An 18857-nucleotide genomic window follows, 5' to 3' on the forward strand; every position below is an offset into this window, starting at 1 on the left:
CATGTCTACATGATGTACACATGATGTCTACACAATGTACGCACGATGTATGCACGATGTATGCACGATGTGTGCACCAGGATTTTTGCATTGGTGCATTTCGTGTTACCACAACTATAAAAGGAAGTCCATTTTGTTGTCTATGTTGTCCCTATCAATACCATTTAAGTTTTGAGCACCTACTCAAACAAATGATTCAGCAGTTAAATACCCTGATTCTATTTTTGATAAGTTGAACCACGTTATTTTGAGCTCATATAACTTGAAGACCCTGAATTTGAAGCATTTCATTGATTCTCATGAAACTTTACGTCAAAATTGAAACTCAATTAAGTCAAATACTCGGTTATTTCAAAGTTTTCCTGTGGTCCTACCTGCTTTGAGATAACAAGTCTTGACTGTATTTTGATTGGTTAAATATGCATTTCGTACTTTGCAAAATCTTTTCTGTGTAACATTTCTAACGGGTGAGTATCACAACTGTCTGTTGATATCAACTGTAGGTTTTGATTGGCTCATTCATTTTTTCGTCCTGAAAAAGATGGGGGTGCACTTATTGAGGCAGTCAAATATGGTAATTGCTGATGATATTTTGGGATGAAAGACTTTCCACATATGGTATCTAGGGTATGTAACTATATTCATGCACCAATAAGACCATGTCTGGTAATAAGCCCATCCACATTTATTGCAGTTTCTTTGGAAATGTCAATAAATTCTACACCATAGCACAGTAACAAGTCCATGTAGCTCCCTGCTGTAAGGTGTTGTGGTGGCAAAGTGGTTACAATATCTGATTGTCTTTATCACTAGTTCTCCACCTCTAGGTAGTGCTTTGAGACCTAAGCAAGGCAGTTGCCAGGTGCTGGCCCCAAGTAGGTGTTTTTTCTTGGGAACTTTGACTTTCCTCTAATATTCAAACCTGGCATGTCTTTAAATGACACTGGCTATAAATAGGATGTAAAGCTCCAGTAAAGTAAACTAATTCCTAACTTTGAGTCGGGGTTGTGACAAAACACCCTGGGCTGAAGGTAGGATTGATACAGTATGTTTTCTGTTCAGAATGATAAAATATGGCTGATCTGACTGACATGTCATGACCAAAAGCATGTGGGATATATTTACGATTTAAAACGGTATGAATATTATGTTTATAGTGTGTCAGGCAAGGTAGGTGAGATGTAAGTGGTTAGATGATAATGTTATATATAGTGAGCTGTAAGTGAATTATGATATGGTTTAGCTTTCGCGAGGACTGTGATAGTTCAGACATTGGCCTAAGTATCCTCTTTTGATGATCTTAGATGTGTGGTTATATGATCTCTTCCCATGGTGCCTTGTGTTTATCGAAAAGTTGAAAAATGGATCATCATCCGCAGTCATGGTTATGTCTTTGGAAAAGACACTTTACCCTAATTGCTCTGGTGGTATGTGATGGGCCTTCCACATGCTGTTCAGTGGATTAGCCACCAGCTTCTGCAAGGAGATCCCCCTTTAAACAGCCTTGGATGTTCATGAGATGATAAACCAATCAAAAAAATCTACAACTGTTAAAAACGTTTCATTAAGTTGTGTTAACTATAGCAATGCTTGTTAAAAATTGACTTAAACACTCTCCGATCAGTTTATTCTGTGGTGAACATGAGGTGCTCGGACTAGAGAAAAATTCTCTGATCAGTTTACTCTCATGATAAGAATGAGGTGCTTGAATAATAAAAAAGAGATTGTGATAAGGGTTGGCATGCTTATCAGGTAAACACAGTAATTAGGATCATATCTATAAACATGTACATATCTGATTAGATTGAAATGCTGAACCAGAAAAGTTCTTTGATATTTCTTTGATAAATTCCTTTATATATGTGTACATGTATGTGAATTTGAATTTTTTTTTAAGTGATTTTTTTTTGTATACCAGTATGTGTGTATACCAGGGGTGTATGTACGGGGTTGACTTCAAAGCAAAAAGTTCAGTGCATCATACTATGGAAATACATGTAGGAGATGGTAAGATACTTAGGAGGCCTGTTGTATATCCTGATATTGCTTCCAATAGGAAAAGATTGACAAGCACAGTTAGCAGCCTATTCTTGTCCTAGTAGTGTTATATTCAAAGGCAGATAAATAATGATATTTTTGTTACTTTATCAGGTCTGCTGAAATGATGGAAGATGGTAATGTGAATGAAGAAGACATTCCAATGGGAACAGAGGGTAAGTCCAGAGGTATTTTCAGCTGTGTAACCAACATTCGGAACCTCTCTTTCCCTGTTAGTTATATACTGTTAAAACCATCATCTCCAAACCTCTATATTTCATTTCCCTGTGATCCATGGATTGTCTTTCTCTCTTGTGTTATGTCCATTGTCTACCGCTGGCTGTGTGATCAATGTTCCCATTCTTGTCTTGTTTCCTGTTTAAACTTTCTCTTTTAGCGTCCACTTCCATTAGTCTCCTTGTGTCCTGTTCCATTGATCCCCATGGTCAAAGTGTCCTCTTCGATTGTCATTAATCATTAGATGTCATGTGTGTCCTTCTTGCTTTCCTCCTGATCTATCCTTCAGGTGTATGTACAGAGTGTCTCCAGTATTTCACCTGTCATCCTATATATATGATATTTACCAATCACCTTTTCTGTCCACAAAAGACCTTATGCTATCCCCTTTGTCCAGTTTTCTCCCTGTCCAGACCTTGTGTTATCCCCTATGTCCAGTTTTCTCCCTGTCCAGACCTTGTTTTATCCCCTATGTCCAGTTTTCTCCCTGTCCAGACCTTGTGTTATCCCCTATGTCCAGTTTTCTCCCTGTCCAGACCTTGTGTTATCCCCTATGTCCAGTTTTCTCCCTGTCCAGACCTTGTGTTTCCCCTATGTCCAGTTTTCTCCCTGTCCAGACCTTGTGTATGTTTTTGATGTCTCTATATTCCATGTGATCCTGTTTGTCTCTATTTACCACTGGATATTTCCTATAGTATTCCTGTTACTACCTATCTATGTATGAATCTTCAATATCAAATGGTGCTGATGCTGTTTGATATTGACTTATATTGTTTTGGAAACATACTAGTGTGATATTATTGATAGTTAATAATTGATCAGGTCTAATGAGCTGAGATACCTGGTTATGATAGCTTTCACATTAGAGTAATCAACCAATGTTTCCTGGTTTGTGTGTAGCTGTTGAAGGGGAAAGAGGATAGGGGAGACAATACCTATAATTTAAAATCAAGGAGTGGGCTTATCATAGGACAATGAATTAGTAATTATTATTAATTAGTCCTACTGAATAATGAATTGAAGTAATCGTCAGGTGAAGGTATCCGCAACGTGACCCACCTGATGGTTATGAATGATAAATTTTTAAGTAAACATATAAATGATAAATTCAGTTGAGCTAATTACCAGGAGTGGGTTCTGTCATAATGCTTTAGTCTAACTGACAGTATGTGAGCTGTATAAGGACAGTTTAACCTCATTTTACTGTGAGTTAGGATATTTCACTATTATATAAACACATCTGTTAGTGGCGTCTTTACAGACTTTAGCTGTAACAAGGATGAAAAACAAACAAATCACTAGAACTATAGAAATAAGGATGAAATACCCAAACAAAGGAATTATACAATTAAACAAGGTTTTTTTTCCAAAAATGTGGAAATAGACTAATGGTTATAATCATATTAAGAACAAATATCAAATTTTATTTAGATTGTATTTGACCAAAGCATGTGTAGAGTTTCAAATGCTGTGAAATGTTAGGAGCTAATATGGCACATGCATTTTTAATGAATGTTGATGAGGTAGCAGGTTTCAGTAATGGTCATTTTCACAAACGATGAAATGATTGAGTGTGATCAGGTAGCTGGATGATATGCCTGGTTTGTTCAGTTGGATCCTGAAACTAAGACTATTGCTAGCCATTAAGGGTGATGTTTGTATGGCGGTAGTGTGATTATGCCAGCCATAGGGTGATGATTGTAGGGGGAGAGTGTGACTATGCCAGCCATAGGGTGATGATTGTATGGGGAGAGTGTGATTATGCCAGCCATAGGGTGATGATTGTAGGGGGAGAGTGTGACTTTGCCAGCCATAGGGTGATGATTGTATGGGGAGAGTGGGACTATGCCAGCCATAGGGTGATGTTTGTATGGGGAGAGTGTGACTATGCCAGCCATAGGGTGATGTTTGTATGGGGAGAGTGTGACTATGCCAGTCATAGGGTGATGGTTGTATGGGGACAGTGTGATTATGCCAGCTATAGGGTAATGGTTGTATGGGGAGAGTGTGACTATGCCAGCTATAGGGTGATGTTTGTATGGGGAGAGTGTGATTATGCCAGCTATAGGGTGATGGTTGTATGGGGTAGTGTGATTATGCCAGCCATAGGGTGATGATTGTATGGGGAGAGTGTGACTATGCCAGCTATAGGGTGATGTTTGTATGGGGAGAGTGTGACTATGCCAGCTATAGGGTGATGTTTGTATGGGGAGAGTGTGATTATGCAAGCCATAGGGTGATGTTTGTATGGGGAGAGTGTGATTATGCCAGTCATAGGATGATGTTTGTATGGGGAGAGTGTGATTATGCAAGCCATAGGGTGATGTTTGTATGGGGTAGTATGATTATGCCAGCCATAGGGTGATGTTTGTATAGAGACAGTGTGATTATACCAGCCTTAAGGTGATGTTTGTATGGGGTAGTGTGATTATGCCAGCTATAGGGTAATGTTTGTATGGGGAGAGTGTGATTATGCCAGCTATAGGGTGATGGTTGTATGGGGGTAGTATGATTATGCCAGCTATAGGGTGATGGTTGTATGGGGGTGGTATGATTATGCCAGCCAAGGGTGATGTTTGTATGAGGAGAGTGTGATTGTGCCAGCGATAGGGTGATGTTTGTATGGGGACAGTGTGATGAATTGACTTGTACAGATCTTTTATCATTGACATTTACCTTCAATGGTTGGGTGTGTCATGTATGTGATTTGTACTTACTTGTACTTTCATTTACATACGTTAACATTTCAAATAAATCGTGAAAACATTAATAATGTTTAAGTGAAAATACATCACAAATAATGTATACACGTATTTTACTCATTTTTCATAATTCATGGCAGGAAAATCATACCCTTTTCACTTTTTCAATATAAATAAATTTTAGTTGTGTTGGAAATGTATTTGATATTTTCAATTTTGCAAACTTGATTGTATTTAATGATTCACTGATATTTATTCAAGAGTTTTAGCAATTTCTTAGCTTTATCTTGTCGTACTAATTATATATATATTATATTCACAGCCAACTCCTTTGACCAGAAGGAACGGTGAGTGAAATTTAATTCAATTTCATTGATTACTCTATAATTTCAGTGTGTATCAATTAATCATTCTATAATTTTAGTTCATGTCCCTATTGAGCTGAATCCTTTTATTGTTAGTATAGACTTTTTGAAAGCATTTGATGAAATGAAATTTTTTATACCTGTTTTGTTTAGTTTTCAGTTAAATTTAAAATAGAAAGTCTGGCTAGGAAGACTTTTATTCTACCTTAAATCAATGGAAGAATTTCTTTCAGTTTTCCTTTTTTAAAAATATCTATCCACATGTTCTCTTTTTGAGTTTATCAAAACTATGAAGAATTATTCTAAAAAATAAGTTAAATTTTCTGGTGCATAAAACTTATTTTGTGAAAAAGAAAAAAGGGAAGAACATTTGCTCTAAATTTTTCACCTAGAAAACAGTTACTTCATGGCAGAAATTTTGTGATGGTGCTGTCACCTGTATTTGTGACGGTGCTGCCACCTGTATAAATGTTTTTGTTTTTATGATAGAAACTTTGTGACGGTGCTGCCACCTGTATAAATGTTTTTGTTTTTATGATAGAAACTTTGTGACGGTGCTGCCACCAACTTTGTGACGGTGCTGCCACCTGTATAAATGTTTTAGTTTTTATGACAGAAACTTTGTGACGGTGCTGCCACCTGTATAAATGTTTTTGTTTTTATGAGAGAAACTTTGTGACAGTGCTGCCACCTGTATAAATGTTTTTGTTTTTATGAGAGAAACTTTGTGACAGTGCTGCCACCTGTATAAATGTTTTTGTTTTTATGAGAGAAACTTTGTGACAGTGCTGCCACCTGTATAAATGTTTTTGTTTTTATGACAGAAACTTTGTGACGGTGCTGCCACCTGTATAAATGTTAAATGTTTTTGTTTTTATGACAGAAACTTTGTGACGGTGCTGCCACCTGTATAAATGTTAAATGTTTTTGTTTTTATGATAGAAACTTTGTGACGGTGCTGCCACCTGTATAAATGTTTTTGTTTTTATGACTGTATAAATGTTAAATGTTTTTGTTTTTATGACAGAAACTTTGTGACGGTGCTGCCACCTGTATAAATGTTTTTGTTTTTATGACAGAAACTTTGTGACGGTGCTGCCACCTGTATAAATGTTAAATGTTTTTGTTTTTATGACAGAAACTTTGTGACGGTGCTGCCACCTGTATAAATGTTAAATGTTTTTGTTTTTATGATAGAAACTTTGTGACGGTGCTGCCACCTGTATAAATGTTTTTGTTTTTATGACAGAAACTTTGTGACGGTGCTGCCACCTGTATAAATGTTTTTGTTTTTATGACAGAAACTTTGTGACGGTGCTGCCACCTGTATAAATGTTTTTGTTTTTATGATAGAAACTTTGTGACGGTGCTGCCACCTGTATAAATGTTTTTGTTTTTATGACAGAAACTTTGTGACGGTGCTGCCACCTGTATAAATGTTTTTGTTTTTATGACAGAAACTTTGTGACAGTGCTGCCACCTGTCATGGACAAGCGGTTACAATGGTTACTGGATGCTCCACAAAATCTCAGCTTTGCCTCGGATTTCTCACAGAACACAACAACAAGCATGTCCAGTGACATCAGGTATATATATTAACAATATTGATAGGTTTGTGTGATTATTGTGTCTGGTAATAAGTCTGTGGCTGGTAATAAGCCGGTGTCTGCAAATAAGCCCATGACTGATAATAAGGTCTAGTAATAATAGTAATAGTGTTTGGTAATAAGTCTGTGTCTAGTAATAAGTCTGTGTCTAGTAATAAGTCTGTGTCTGGTAATAAGCCTGTGTCTGGTAATAAGTCCGTGTCTGGTAATTGGTCTATGTCTGGTTATAAGTCTGTGTCTGGTTATAACTCTGTGTCTGCAGGTAATAAGTCTATCTTTGGTAATAAGCCCATTCCTTTTATTTATTCAGTAAAATCAAGTTAGATTATAAATCTCTGTTATTTCATTGTAATATGATAAGCCAAACCCTTGAATTCCAGTATAAAGTAGTCTCTGTCGAACCCCCAGGTGTATTGCAGGTTGAATATAGTCATTTGCCTCACAAACAAATTAAATGTGACAGAGATATGATTCTATTCCAAATGGCTTGATCAAACAATTTTTAGCAGTAGCATGTGTCCTCTTTATGTAATGGTCTGTTTATAGAGGTTGATTATATCTATGGTAAATCATCATGATATCCAAACATTGTCAGTAGTCATACTGTACTTGAAGAGAACATTAATTCATAAGTTAATGTTTTAGAACTTGTCAGTACTTATCTATCTGTAACAGTTTATAACCCTACCATGATAAACATCTGTATGTTTTACAGCCTTGACATGCTGCTGAATGATCGTAACGAAGATCCTGAGGACATCCTCATGGGTTTAGGATTTGGAGATGTGGACGAAACAGAAGACACGATACAGAGAATCCCAGAGCGTTTTCTAAGTGAACCCTCAGAACTTGATGGCATCGATATATCTGGCCTCATTAGGGACAATCCAGAACTGAGTTGTCTTTTTCAAAGCTACATAGAATCTCAGAATAGCAGCGCCGACTTTTCTGTCCAAGGACCAAATTCTAGCGGAGCTATTGACCGTAAGTGTGAACATTTTTTCTTAGAATATGCCATTCGTAACCTTCTTTATAGGTGTGTTCCTAAACATTTTATAAATCCTAACAGAATATCAGAATTTTCTGTTCTCTGTTTGAACCAACAAGAAACAGAGAATGGCTTCAGTGCTGAATGCTATGAAAATGATGACATTGAACTTCAGTCTTCCAACTCACATGACCTTGCGATATTGCATGGTTATCAGAATTCTTCCAAGTCGCCAAGACCAACAAGTCTGGACATCCAAGTCGACAAGGAGCTTAACATACCTGGATCACCAAGGAGTTTGTCTTCCTGTTCCAGTGTATCCACAACAGACTTGTACGCCAACATACTGCTGTCTCCTGACGAGACTCTTGTTTGAAGAACTAGGTTCTGCTGTCTCTGCTTTCTGTCTTATCTTGTTATATATTTCTGTAGAAACACTTGTTAATATTATCACCATTTTCTCATGTGCTTCAGAGCTTTCATTTTCACATTATACTGTGTTATAAGACACTTCCTTTTGAATTTTGTGAAACTTAGTATCAGTATACTGTAAAATCATAGACTTATGGAGAGTTCGATTTTCGTGGTTTTCCAAAAAATCACTAATTTACAGACATGTGATTTTGTGGATAAATACCGCTCATTAAATATTCGTAAACTAATAATATCAGTTTGTGGACAAATAAATTTGTGGATTAAGAGTAACAAAGAAATCAATGTTCAATAATCTCCCACAAAAAATGAATTTTGTCGTACTTTTAACATTCCTGGTGAAAATCGTCTTCATGTGGTTGATGTTGATCCTGTTTGATATTTACAGATATTACTATATTTATACCTTGTAATAACAGTATTTTCTGAAGAAAAAAACATTAGATATAATATATCACCTTAAACTAGATTTAAAATGCTGTTTAAAATGATATGGTTTGATATTTATGGACAGTATAATATAAATGTTTTGTGTTATTTAGCCTGTCTGGTTCAAAGGACCAAGTTGTTTTGTTATATCAATCATCAAGTGCTATTTTCCAATCATTCCTCTATTCTAGAACTGTCAATTGTAATCGTATACAGGATGACTTTAAGATTTAAGTAAAAATAACGTTATCATGGATTTAATCAATCATAGCTTTTAATATGAATCACAATGATATCTTCTGTACTTTCATGGTAGCTTCAGAAGCCATAGTGAAAGCTTACAAGTTTTTGAAACACATCAATAAAATAAAGGACTATCTGAGTATAATTCATTTGCAAACTGATATTCAATGTTTCACTGACGATCTTGATAATTGGCTTCCGTTGTCTGTTATACCAATGAACTTTGGTCAACATAACCACATTGTAAGAAAAACTTCTATTCTTATAACACTCATATTAGACTTATATTCTTGTACAGCCAATATGTGGATCAAATAAAAAAGTCATTAAAACTTGACTCTGCAGCTTACATACCGGTGCAGTTTATAACTCGGAAAATAGGGTATTTAAGATTTCTTGTGGCTGATTAAATCTCTTTAAGGATTCTTGTTTTGTGTTCTGGTTTTCTTGTGTCTGATACAATCCCCATTGGGTTCTTGTTTTTGGTTCAGATCTTTTGTGTCTGATACAGGCCTTTTTGGTCTCTTGTTTTTTGGGGCAAGACTTTCTTGTGACTTATACATGCCTTATTTGAGCTATCATTGATTAATGTGTTCAAGTTTTATTGTGAGTGTTACAAAGTTGAAATAATCAACAATTTTGGAGCAATTTTCTGTCAAACAGATATCAAGACAAACTGACTGTTCTAATATATAAATATTTAGAAATTTGAAAAAAAGACTATAGATTATAAGTGTGAAGCTCAGGACTCCTACAACATCAATCAATACATTGTTGTTGTAAACCTTGGTAAGGGAAGTAACTCCAAGAAAAAAACTCTCTAATAATATGGATACCACTTGGTATGACTTTGTACATAAACAAAAAGAATGCTTCAAGTGTTGAAAATATCTGTATTAGAACTATTTTTAGTTTTCACATACTGATTGGCACTTAAACTGATATAAAGGCTGGCAAACATCTCGTCCCTGAGCACTGTAGGTTTGTGTAATGCACACAAGCCTTCCAGGAAGACAATTACCTCAGATAATATACTGTTGTCTGTGAGCATAAGAGAAAACAATTTGTCATTCATGGTGTGATATATTTATGATCAGATATTTACATAAACTCTCTGAGTCTTAAATGATTACATAATTGTGTTTACAAACTTTAACAGGTACAATGGTCTGCATATGACAAAAGAAGTTTTTTTTACAAAAACTCACAATTCTAGCTAATAGGCTGATGTCTGTCTATGACAATTCTATGATTATTTTAAAAATGTAGGTAAACATTTGAAGAAAAATTCAACAACTAATGTGCCCATTAAAACTCAAGGTATGTTAATTTTCAAGTTTTAAAAAGAAATGTATCTGTATATTGAATTACACAAATTAACAGGCCATAAATGAATTTGGACAAGGAGATATCTTTGTGAACTGATAAATAGAGCTCAGAATACTGTGTTTTCAGGTAATTTACAATATTTTCTTCAGGTTGATAATGTCAATTGAAAAGGAGTTCATATAACACAACCAGAAGAGATTTGAGAGTGACATTTTGGTGACTATTTACGTTATAACAAAGCATAGCTGAATTGACTACAGTACATTGTTACTATCTTGTGTATTTTTTGGTCTATAGTCTGTTAACCATCTTGTCACACGATTTACGACTTAAGTTTATATCAGATAAAACTAAAGACAAAGAAATTGTATTCCTTACCATCTCATACACTACATATGTCAGTGCTAGTACACTCCATGTTGGTCATTTGTCTGATGAAGGTGTGTAGTAATTGAAACGTCACACTCAAATCTACTACTGGTTGTGTTATAAGAAATTCTGTTCAGTTGTGTTTTTAAGTCACTTTTTTCATGCAATACTATTTTATTTCTCTAGGTGTAGTTCAATTTTAATCAATTCTGATAGTAGGAAGAAATCTTGAGGAGCAGGGATATTTTTTAACAGGGATGATGATCTCACTAATACTCTGTCGTCTTCTTCATTTCCGTTGTACTGATCACATAGAATTAAGGTTGATAGATTAAATGTAATTCCTCAACATGGCACAAATGTTTTTCATTTCCTGTTTGTGCAAAGATTGAGATTTCCAAAGGATGGGGAGAATGTGGGAGGGAAGACACTTCGGAAACAAAATCAAACAAAATATTTGATATCTACATATATATATATATACAATTATTATCTCTGGTTGAAGAGAACATAGATATTTGCTAACCCTGATATTGAGATATTGACCGAATCAAAAGTTATTGAGGGTTATAAATATCCACATGCAGGTAAGCTCACCTTTAGTGATTATTGGATGTTCTATTCAGAAAATTATACATTTTGTACACCATGTTGTGCTCATATCCCCGCAGTGTGATGTCTGACATCACAAAAGTTGTACTGATTCAGTGACTACAGCGGGGAGTCAGTATCACAAGATATTAACCGTACATGTGGTAGTTCTCATCCAATCTCGAAAATTAGAACAGTCATAAACAGACATGTATATGCAGGAAACAGGTGTGTTTATACACGTCATTAACAACAGGTGTAGTGTTTATAATGTAAGATGGTTTCTTTTGTGAGAATATTATGACAGATTTTGTTACAAATCACTATACATGTTAATAATTCTTTATTTCTTTCAAGTTAATGTTTATAAACTTCATTAACCATTCAAAAACAATAGTGATTAACTTTACCATGACAAGGTATCTTTTTTATACACCTCTGTTGATAAATTTCTTCTACTAATTAATCAAAACAAGAATTAATGCTCACAATAAAACAGTGACTCAGACAGGCCATTAATATAAGCTGGTTTGTAATCGTTATTATCAATATTTATCGCCCTTTACAGTGCATTTTATTTCATTTTTATCACTCATTTGCTTTGAATTCCATATCAAAGTGTCAATATTGTCAGATGTTAGGTTTCTGAATTAATCAAAATGTGTCTTTCTGTTGAGTTTACTGTATATATTGATCAACAAGCCCATGCCTGGCAATAAGCCCATCCATTTCTTTTACAGTAAAGTACATTCAAATGCTATTTACTTGCACTACATTGGTCCCACTACCTCAACTCTTAGCCCCCCCCCCCCCCAACCAAAGATATGCTGTTGTTCTGTGTACATTATTTGACTCAGAACCAGTAAGTTTCTACCATTTGCTTGACACGTTGTCTCTATTTCTGGTGTGGGTAATTGTCAAATGAAACTATTTTGTAGCATTTGTAGGTTGATTGTTTCTGAGTCAAGTAATGTTATTTAATGTTGCATATAGTAAACAATAACACACTGTAGTGCTATTATTGTGAAGGTTCAAAAGTTCGAGGCTAATAGGCAATGATTAAAATTTGACAAAATGACAGACTTCTAAAATCATTGTCTACCCTTTCTTGGTTCGATTTTTCTTCAGTCGTTTTTAAAAATGCAAGTTGTTTGGAGGCATTTCCACAAAGGCAAGAGATGTGAATATCAAATTTAAGTAAAAAGTCAATATAGGTTGTGATGTATTCAGAAGTTATTTATCTGAAGTTAATCATCTTGGTCGTGTGGCTATGGTAACATACTCTTCTTTCACCTAGACATTCAGGGTTTGATTCCAGAATTGATCTGAAAAGGTATAGGGTCACCTGCCCAGCCTGTTAAGGTGGATATATCCTGGGTACTTACTCCAGTTTTCTCCCTCAGTGAAAACCCTTGAGCGTTTCCATCTGGGCAAACAAATGTGATCAGTTAAAACGAAAAAAGGTTGTTTTACAGTTGCTGTAAAGTAGATAAAAAGTTTTATTCTTTTGATTTCCAGAGTTAACAAAATCTAAAAGCATCTCACAGCGAGTTCTATGTATATAATTACAGTAAGATCGGTAGATTTGTTTTCTAATTACTTTGTATATCCTGTGAAAAGTCCCAACACATAACCATGGGCACTGATATTATAGATTTATAAAGTGTTTACTTTATAAACTCTACTTTGAAAAATATAAAAGTTTAGTTTTGTTGATTTTTCATTTAATCATTATTTTATAAATAAACCTTTTCAAAATGTGAAGATTTTGTGCCAGATTTTCAATCAGCTAGACTCCCACACACTTCCATGGATTGCCTAGTTGTATATTATGCAGTGTTTGTTAGGTTAGGGTGGACCAGTTGTAACCCTGTCCTAAACATGTTTTATAAATGTCATTTCTGTAGACCAAAGGAGTAGAGGAAAAGTGTGTCACTCTCCTGTATTGAAAACCAGACTTATTGGCAGATACACGGTCATATGATGTTTTATAACTTGTTTTGACCTATCGTTAAAGTCGACACCAACTCCCCCAAATGTCACTCACCAGAAACTTTACAAGATAATCAACATGAACTCAGCTATTTTTATTCACAAAAGATGATTTTAAAGAAAAAAATAGGAGGGGTCGTTTTGTGATCCCTTGTCTTTTTAATGTAGTGTAGTTTGCAGATGAGTCAGTGTCGCGTCTCAGACAGTACAGTTGTACAGGATCAAGCAGTACAGTTTTATGTAGGGTGTTATGTGAGAATTCTGATGACAAAATTTGGGTGAAGTATTTAACTGATAATATTTTTCCTAATTGGTTGGTTTTAGATTTTATGTCTAAAGAGTGAGGTTTACTTGTTGATAAGGTGAGTTTTTTGCTTCCTAAAATATCCATGTACTTTTCATAATTAGATTATGAATTGCTGTATCTAAATTGGTAAGGTTGTGTGTCTTAAAGATTTCACAAGTATAATTATAAACAGTTTATTTGAGATTTGTGCACCAATATGTTGGATCAACTCAAAACTGTCATCTTATTTCAATGATAAACAGAAAATATTATATTAGTGTCCAATGAATGACTATTCTAGCATTTTCTTGGAGGAAGTTCAGTATTTCTCACATTTCCCGAGGCATCAAAAGAGCTTGATATATAGATATGTACAACTGTATTTCAAATCTCTTTATGTAATATCTTTCCACGTATGTACATTATGGTTGTTTGAAAGTCCTTATCTTGTGTTTGAATGTAAATTTATTAGGGGGTGGTTTTAAGTGTATTCTGTTACTTAAGCCGATATATATACATTTTCCCTGAATAACAAGTTTATTCATTAAGGAAGTTCCATGTGAAACAGTTATGTAATACACTTGAAAGGATTTAATTTTATTTCCAATTTGGATCTGCTGGGGGAAACTTTGAATTTGCAAAGAATTTTCCTTTTTCCGAAAAACAAATATCTTTGCTTTTAGGACAGATGAATTATATTAATTTTCAAAATTATGTGTGAGATTTTGGTTATGATACTGAAATTCCCAGGCAAAACCATGTAACAAGGTGGCAGAAATACTATAACAAAATTTTGACCAATGCTGAAGATATTAAAATATATTGGATATATACAGAGTTCATGTGCTATGCCGAGATTTCCAAGGTCAAGGACACTGGACTGGAGGTCAAAGTCACTGGATTGGCTGCCCTTGGAATATCCAATCCTGTGTAGGTATTAATCGATTTATTTAATGAGACAAATTTTGCTACAAACAAAAAGTCAATTATATCAATCCAGCTTTTTTTAAGTTGAAAGGTAATTTTGAATCCATTTTCATGATTATCAATGATATTTTATATCTCTTCATAGTGATGTCTTGAACTTTGTAATTAAAGAATAGTACTGTAGTCCTTCACTAGGTGTCGCTAAAGAATGTCCAGGTCTACCCTCATGTCCCAGGCAGGTCTTCGTCCAAGTTCAAAATAGGGAGAGAAATAACAGATTTGGGGAAAAAAGGGAAAAACAACTCAAAATTCATGAGAATAGGGCAAAGTATAAACAAAAGAAATATTTACACAGAAAAATAATTATCCTTTTAATCGACATCATTACCTTCTTAATCTGTAAGTGAAGCCATGAGAAAACATCAGATATCACAATCAGCTGGATTAGTAACTGCAGAATCACCAGACATATTGAAGAGCTTTATGTATGTAGAACTTCATAATGGAAATAGCATTTTCCCCTGTGAGATCATAATGATGACCATGAAACTTTCTAAAACTGATCATCATCAGATCTAAAAACACTCTTTTTTGTTAGGTTTTTGTCAGTGACTAAAATCTAGAGCTGAAATTATAATATAAAGAACAGATTCTCTAACATCAATTCATAACTCATATCTCTCTATATTAAACTTGGTGAAGCAAGTATCTTACTCTCAAGAAATAGGAAATTCATCTTTTCCTGGTATGGTATTTTTTTTGTTAATCATTGTGCATTGTTACTTATGGTAAGTACTTCTGTTTTCTACATACATATAATGTTATCATGCAGGAAGCAAATTCCTTAAGGAAATTGATTTCCATTATGTGCGTAACGAACTTGAATTGTGACATGAAATTCCTTTTAAGCTAGATTATAAATATCATTTTGTATGTCTTTGACTTTGGTCTTGACTTATCTGTCTCAAAATATCAATGTCTCTCTGCAGTATAAATCCCACGATTAGATTCTATCATGTCCATGCACCTTGCAAGTATAGAAATCAATATTGAATGTGCATATATGTCAGTGAAACAGGTACAAGAGGATCAGAACAGACCACTATACAAACAATACAAGATGCATTCTCATTATAATAATTAATGGCCTGTGTGGTCTAAGTAAGGATTTGAAATTTCATTCCAAATAAGGAAGTACTTGTATGTAGAATACTGATAGTTATGGTCTGACTGATTCCGAGCGAGGTGGAAATGGCTTCCCTAAAGAACTTTCCTAACAGTTACAGATATAACAGGACCATTTCTAAGAGAGCAAGTAGGTTTAAATCATTTTCTGAATGTTTTTACAATAGGTTTATTTTCTTCTATTTGAGTTAATCCTTCAATATATCTGTTGTTCCTGTATTAAACTAATATTTTAAGGAAATGTTTGACTATTTTCTACATGAATCATATTTTAAGAATATTTAAAAAAAAGCATGGTAATGTCATAGCAATTTGTAAAAACTGACTCACTGTAAACATACATGTTTTTGTAGTAATGGTGATAGTGCTTTTCGTGCTGAAAATATAGTGCTTAGATAAAATCTTGGTAATTGTGGTTCCTGAAGATTGTTTATATAACAATTATAGTGCTTGCACAAATCCATCAATGTCCGAATTTCCCAAAAAATGACAATGTACTAAAATTTGGTTGCATCAAATTATGTACAATTATGTAATATTCTGTATTAAGTACCCTGAATGGAATAAATGTAAGATAGTCATTGTTAACTTGTCAAGATATATTTCAATTACTTAACTACGTCAGCTACTCATCGTAGTGAAATTGTAAAGACACATCATTTAAGTTACTTTTCAGTAGGTCAGAGAAATCTTTAGATATTTTATATATAAAGAAAAACAGTAAGTTGGGCCTAATAAAATACCTTTCAATTATACCATCCTGTCTCTCTCACTTAGTAGACGGAGCATGCTTCCTTGGCTCAGTAAGAAGAGTTGGGCAATTATCACGCTGGAGATGTGGGTTTGATTCCAGGTCAGGGCAGTCAACAGTAATGTATATATTCCCTGTTATTTCACTTGTGGCATAACTACATCACAATCTGTTACATTTCATGGACCAAGATAGTGTGGTGCAGTGTCTGATACATTTTATGACAACAGCTTTATGTTTTTACAAATTGGTAATTGTGGGAGAAAAATAATGAATTACCTGTTTATAATATGAACAGATTCATATAAACCTTATGTGTAATATTCTAAAACTTGGAAAATATATAATGTGATGTCATCAGGGATGAGGTAATGTAATGTCACCCGGGATGAAATAATGTGATGTCAGCGGGGATGAGATAATGTAATGTCACCGGGGATGAGATAATGTGATGTCACCGGGGATGAGATAATGTGATGTCACGGGGGTTGAGATAATGTGATGTCATCAGGGATGAGACAATGTGATGTCACTTGCAATTAGATAATGTGATGTCACTGGTAATGAGATAATGTAATGTCACTGGAGATGAGATAATATGATGTCACTGGAGATGAGATAATGTAATGTCACTGGAGATGAGATAATATGATGTCACTGGAGATGAGATAATGTGATGTCACCGGGGATTTGTCACCGGGGATGAAAGATTCTATAAGTTTATAATTATGTGTACTGCAAAAGAAAGATATTGCCTTCTACATAATAATTCATATCAGTCTACAAAAGGCCCTTATAAATGATCCTACATCAAAGCTAACATTTTTATACAGATAATATATATACTTAGTCAATAGTGTCCTGATAAAGAATATTTAACCAGACATGAGTAAATACATACCTGGTCATACTGCCACAGCATGACTAACTGCTGTTCCTAGAGGTCAAGGTAAAAGCTGAAAAATGATTTATTGCCAGAGCTGAAAAAAAATATTAGCATAACATATTTTTTTTTGGGGGGGGGGGGGAGCGGGGGGAACTCATAAACTCGGTTCATCACCCATGGACCTGCGGGGCTCATTTTAGGTCAAGATGGACCATGTAATCAAACTTTGTGAGTACCACAAACAGCCCTTACAGGTAGAAATTGTCAGCTTGCTGTAACACCTCAGATCTTCACCTTGGGTTATTGAGTCTGATGCTCCTTCAACCTTTCTCCTACTTTTAATTTTTAACATCACCTGAGACAAAGCCTTGAATGCCTTTTGTCCGGCTTTGTGTGTTGTAAACTTTTAACAGTTTTAACTTCTTCTGGAAAATGCTTGAATTGATTTCAATGATATTTTGCAGTAATTTTCCATGGCAAAAGGTAAACCAAAAGTGTTCTTTTCTTTATATATACCCCGCTGAAATTTTTCAAATGAATCAAATTGTCACCAATAATTTATCATTACAAAAGTGGATAAAGCTTTTTAGTATATCATCTCTTTATTATGCAGCTTTGGGTAGCTATGTAGATAAAATGATAGTTATCATACTGCTGACAGAGATCAGCCTGTGTACATGTGAGCTTGGACAGCGCATAGACCTTAAAAACCGCAACACAGTATATGTGTATCAACCTTACTGACAGATGTGCATTTATGTCATGGAAGGTACATTTATTTTCTAATAAGTGGATGTTATGTTTGTTTTGGCTGCTTACCGGTAGGATAAGGAGCTCAGATAAAGAGAAAGGTGTTGTCATATGCATGTTTGTAACCAATGACTAACATGCTGTAGACGTTGAAGCTTCTTGATGAGTCTGATTGACCAGAGAGTTTATTATGTTAAAATTGAAAGTGCAGGTGATTTGAAAGTGTGTAGAAGATTCTGACCTAAAAAGGAGAGCAACATGAACCATTACAGATTTACAGGTATTACATTATTTTCTATCAGAAATTATAGATCTGTTTCTGGCAAAAAATGTTTTCATTATTGTCAGACAGTATCAACTGATATTTACTGGGAGTTATGTGTAAGATATATGCTACTGTGCACATGTATACACCATGTATACACCATGTAAAGTAGCAGTTTTTACATGGAGAGATTGCTGAAGCTGCACAGTCAATTTGATTTGTGTAAAACAAATATTCATGTACCTAACATGTATATATATTTTTTTCTTTTGTTTTTATGAAAATAGAGTTTGTTATTCCCAAGACTAGTCATTTGTTATGTGATATATTTATATGTCTCTGTGTGTATCATATTTTCAACTTTATAGATGTTGCCAAACATAAGTTACCTTGGTTTTGGATTATATTTAATGAAGAAAAAAATCCCTACTTCCCCTGACATTTTGATAAAGTGGTTTATTTCTTTTTTTTTTTTTTAGAAAATGC

General features: G+C 34.5%; 1 protein-coding gene across 1 annotated transcript in view; it reads left to right on the forward strand.

Annotated features, from left to right (window-relative positions):
• Positions 1 to 18857, forward strand: part of LOC132543273 (uncharacterized) — a 57280-nt gene that overhangs the window by 14315 nt on the left and 24108 nt on the right. The window contains exons 3-6 of the mRNA XM_060206756.1: positions 2152 to 2213; positions 5299 to 5323; positions 6799 to 6927; positions 7664 to 7932. Coding sequence (XP_060062739.1) covers positions 2152 to 2213; positions 5299 to 5323; positions 6799 to 6927; positions 7664 to 7932 — 485 coding nt within the window. The remainder of the gene's footprint in view (positions 1 to 2151; positions 2214 to 5298; positions 5324 to 6798; positions 6928 to 7663; positions 7933 to 18857) is intronic.

This window comes from Ylistrum balloti, unplaced genomic scaffold (genome assembly GCF_031769215.1).
Source record: "Ylistrum balloti isolate Yb309-2 unplaced genomic scaffold, AGI_CSIRO_Ybal_v1 Utg369750, whole genome shotgun sequence".
Classification (NCBI taxonomy): Eukaryota; Metazoa; Mollusca; class Bivalvia; order Pectinida; family Pectinidae; genus Ylistrum; species Ylistrum balloti.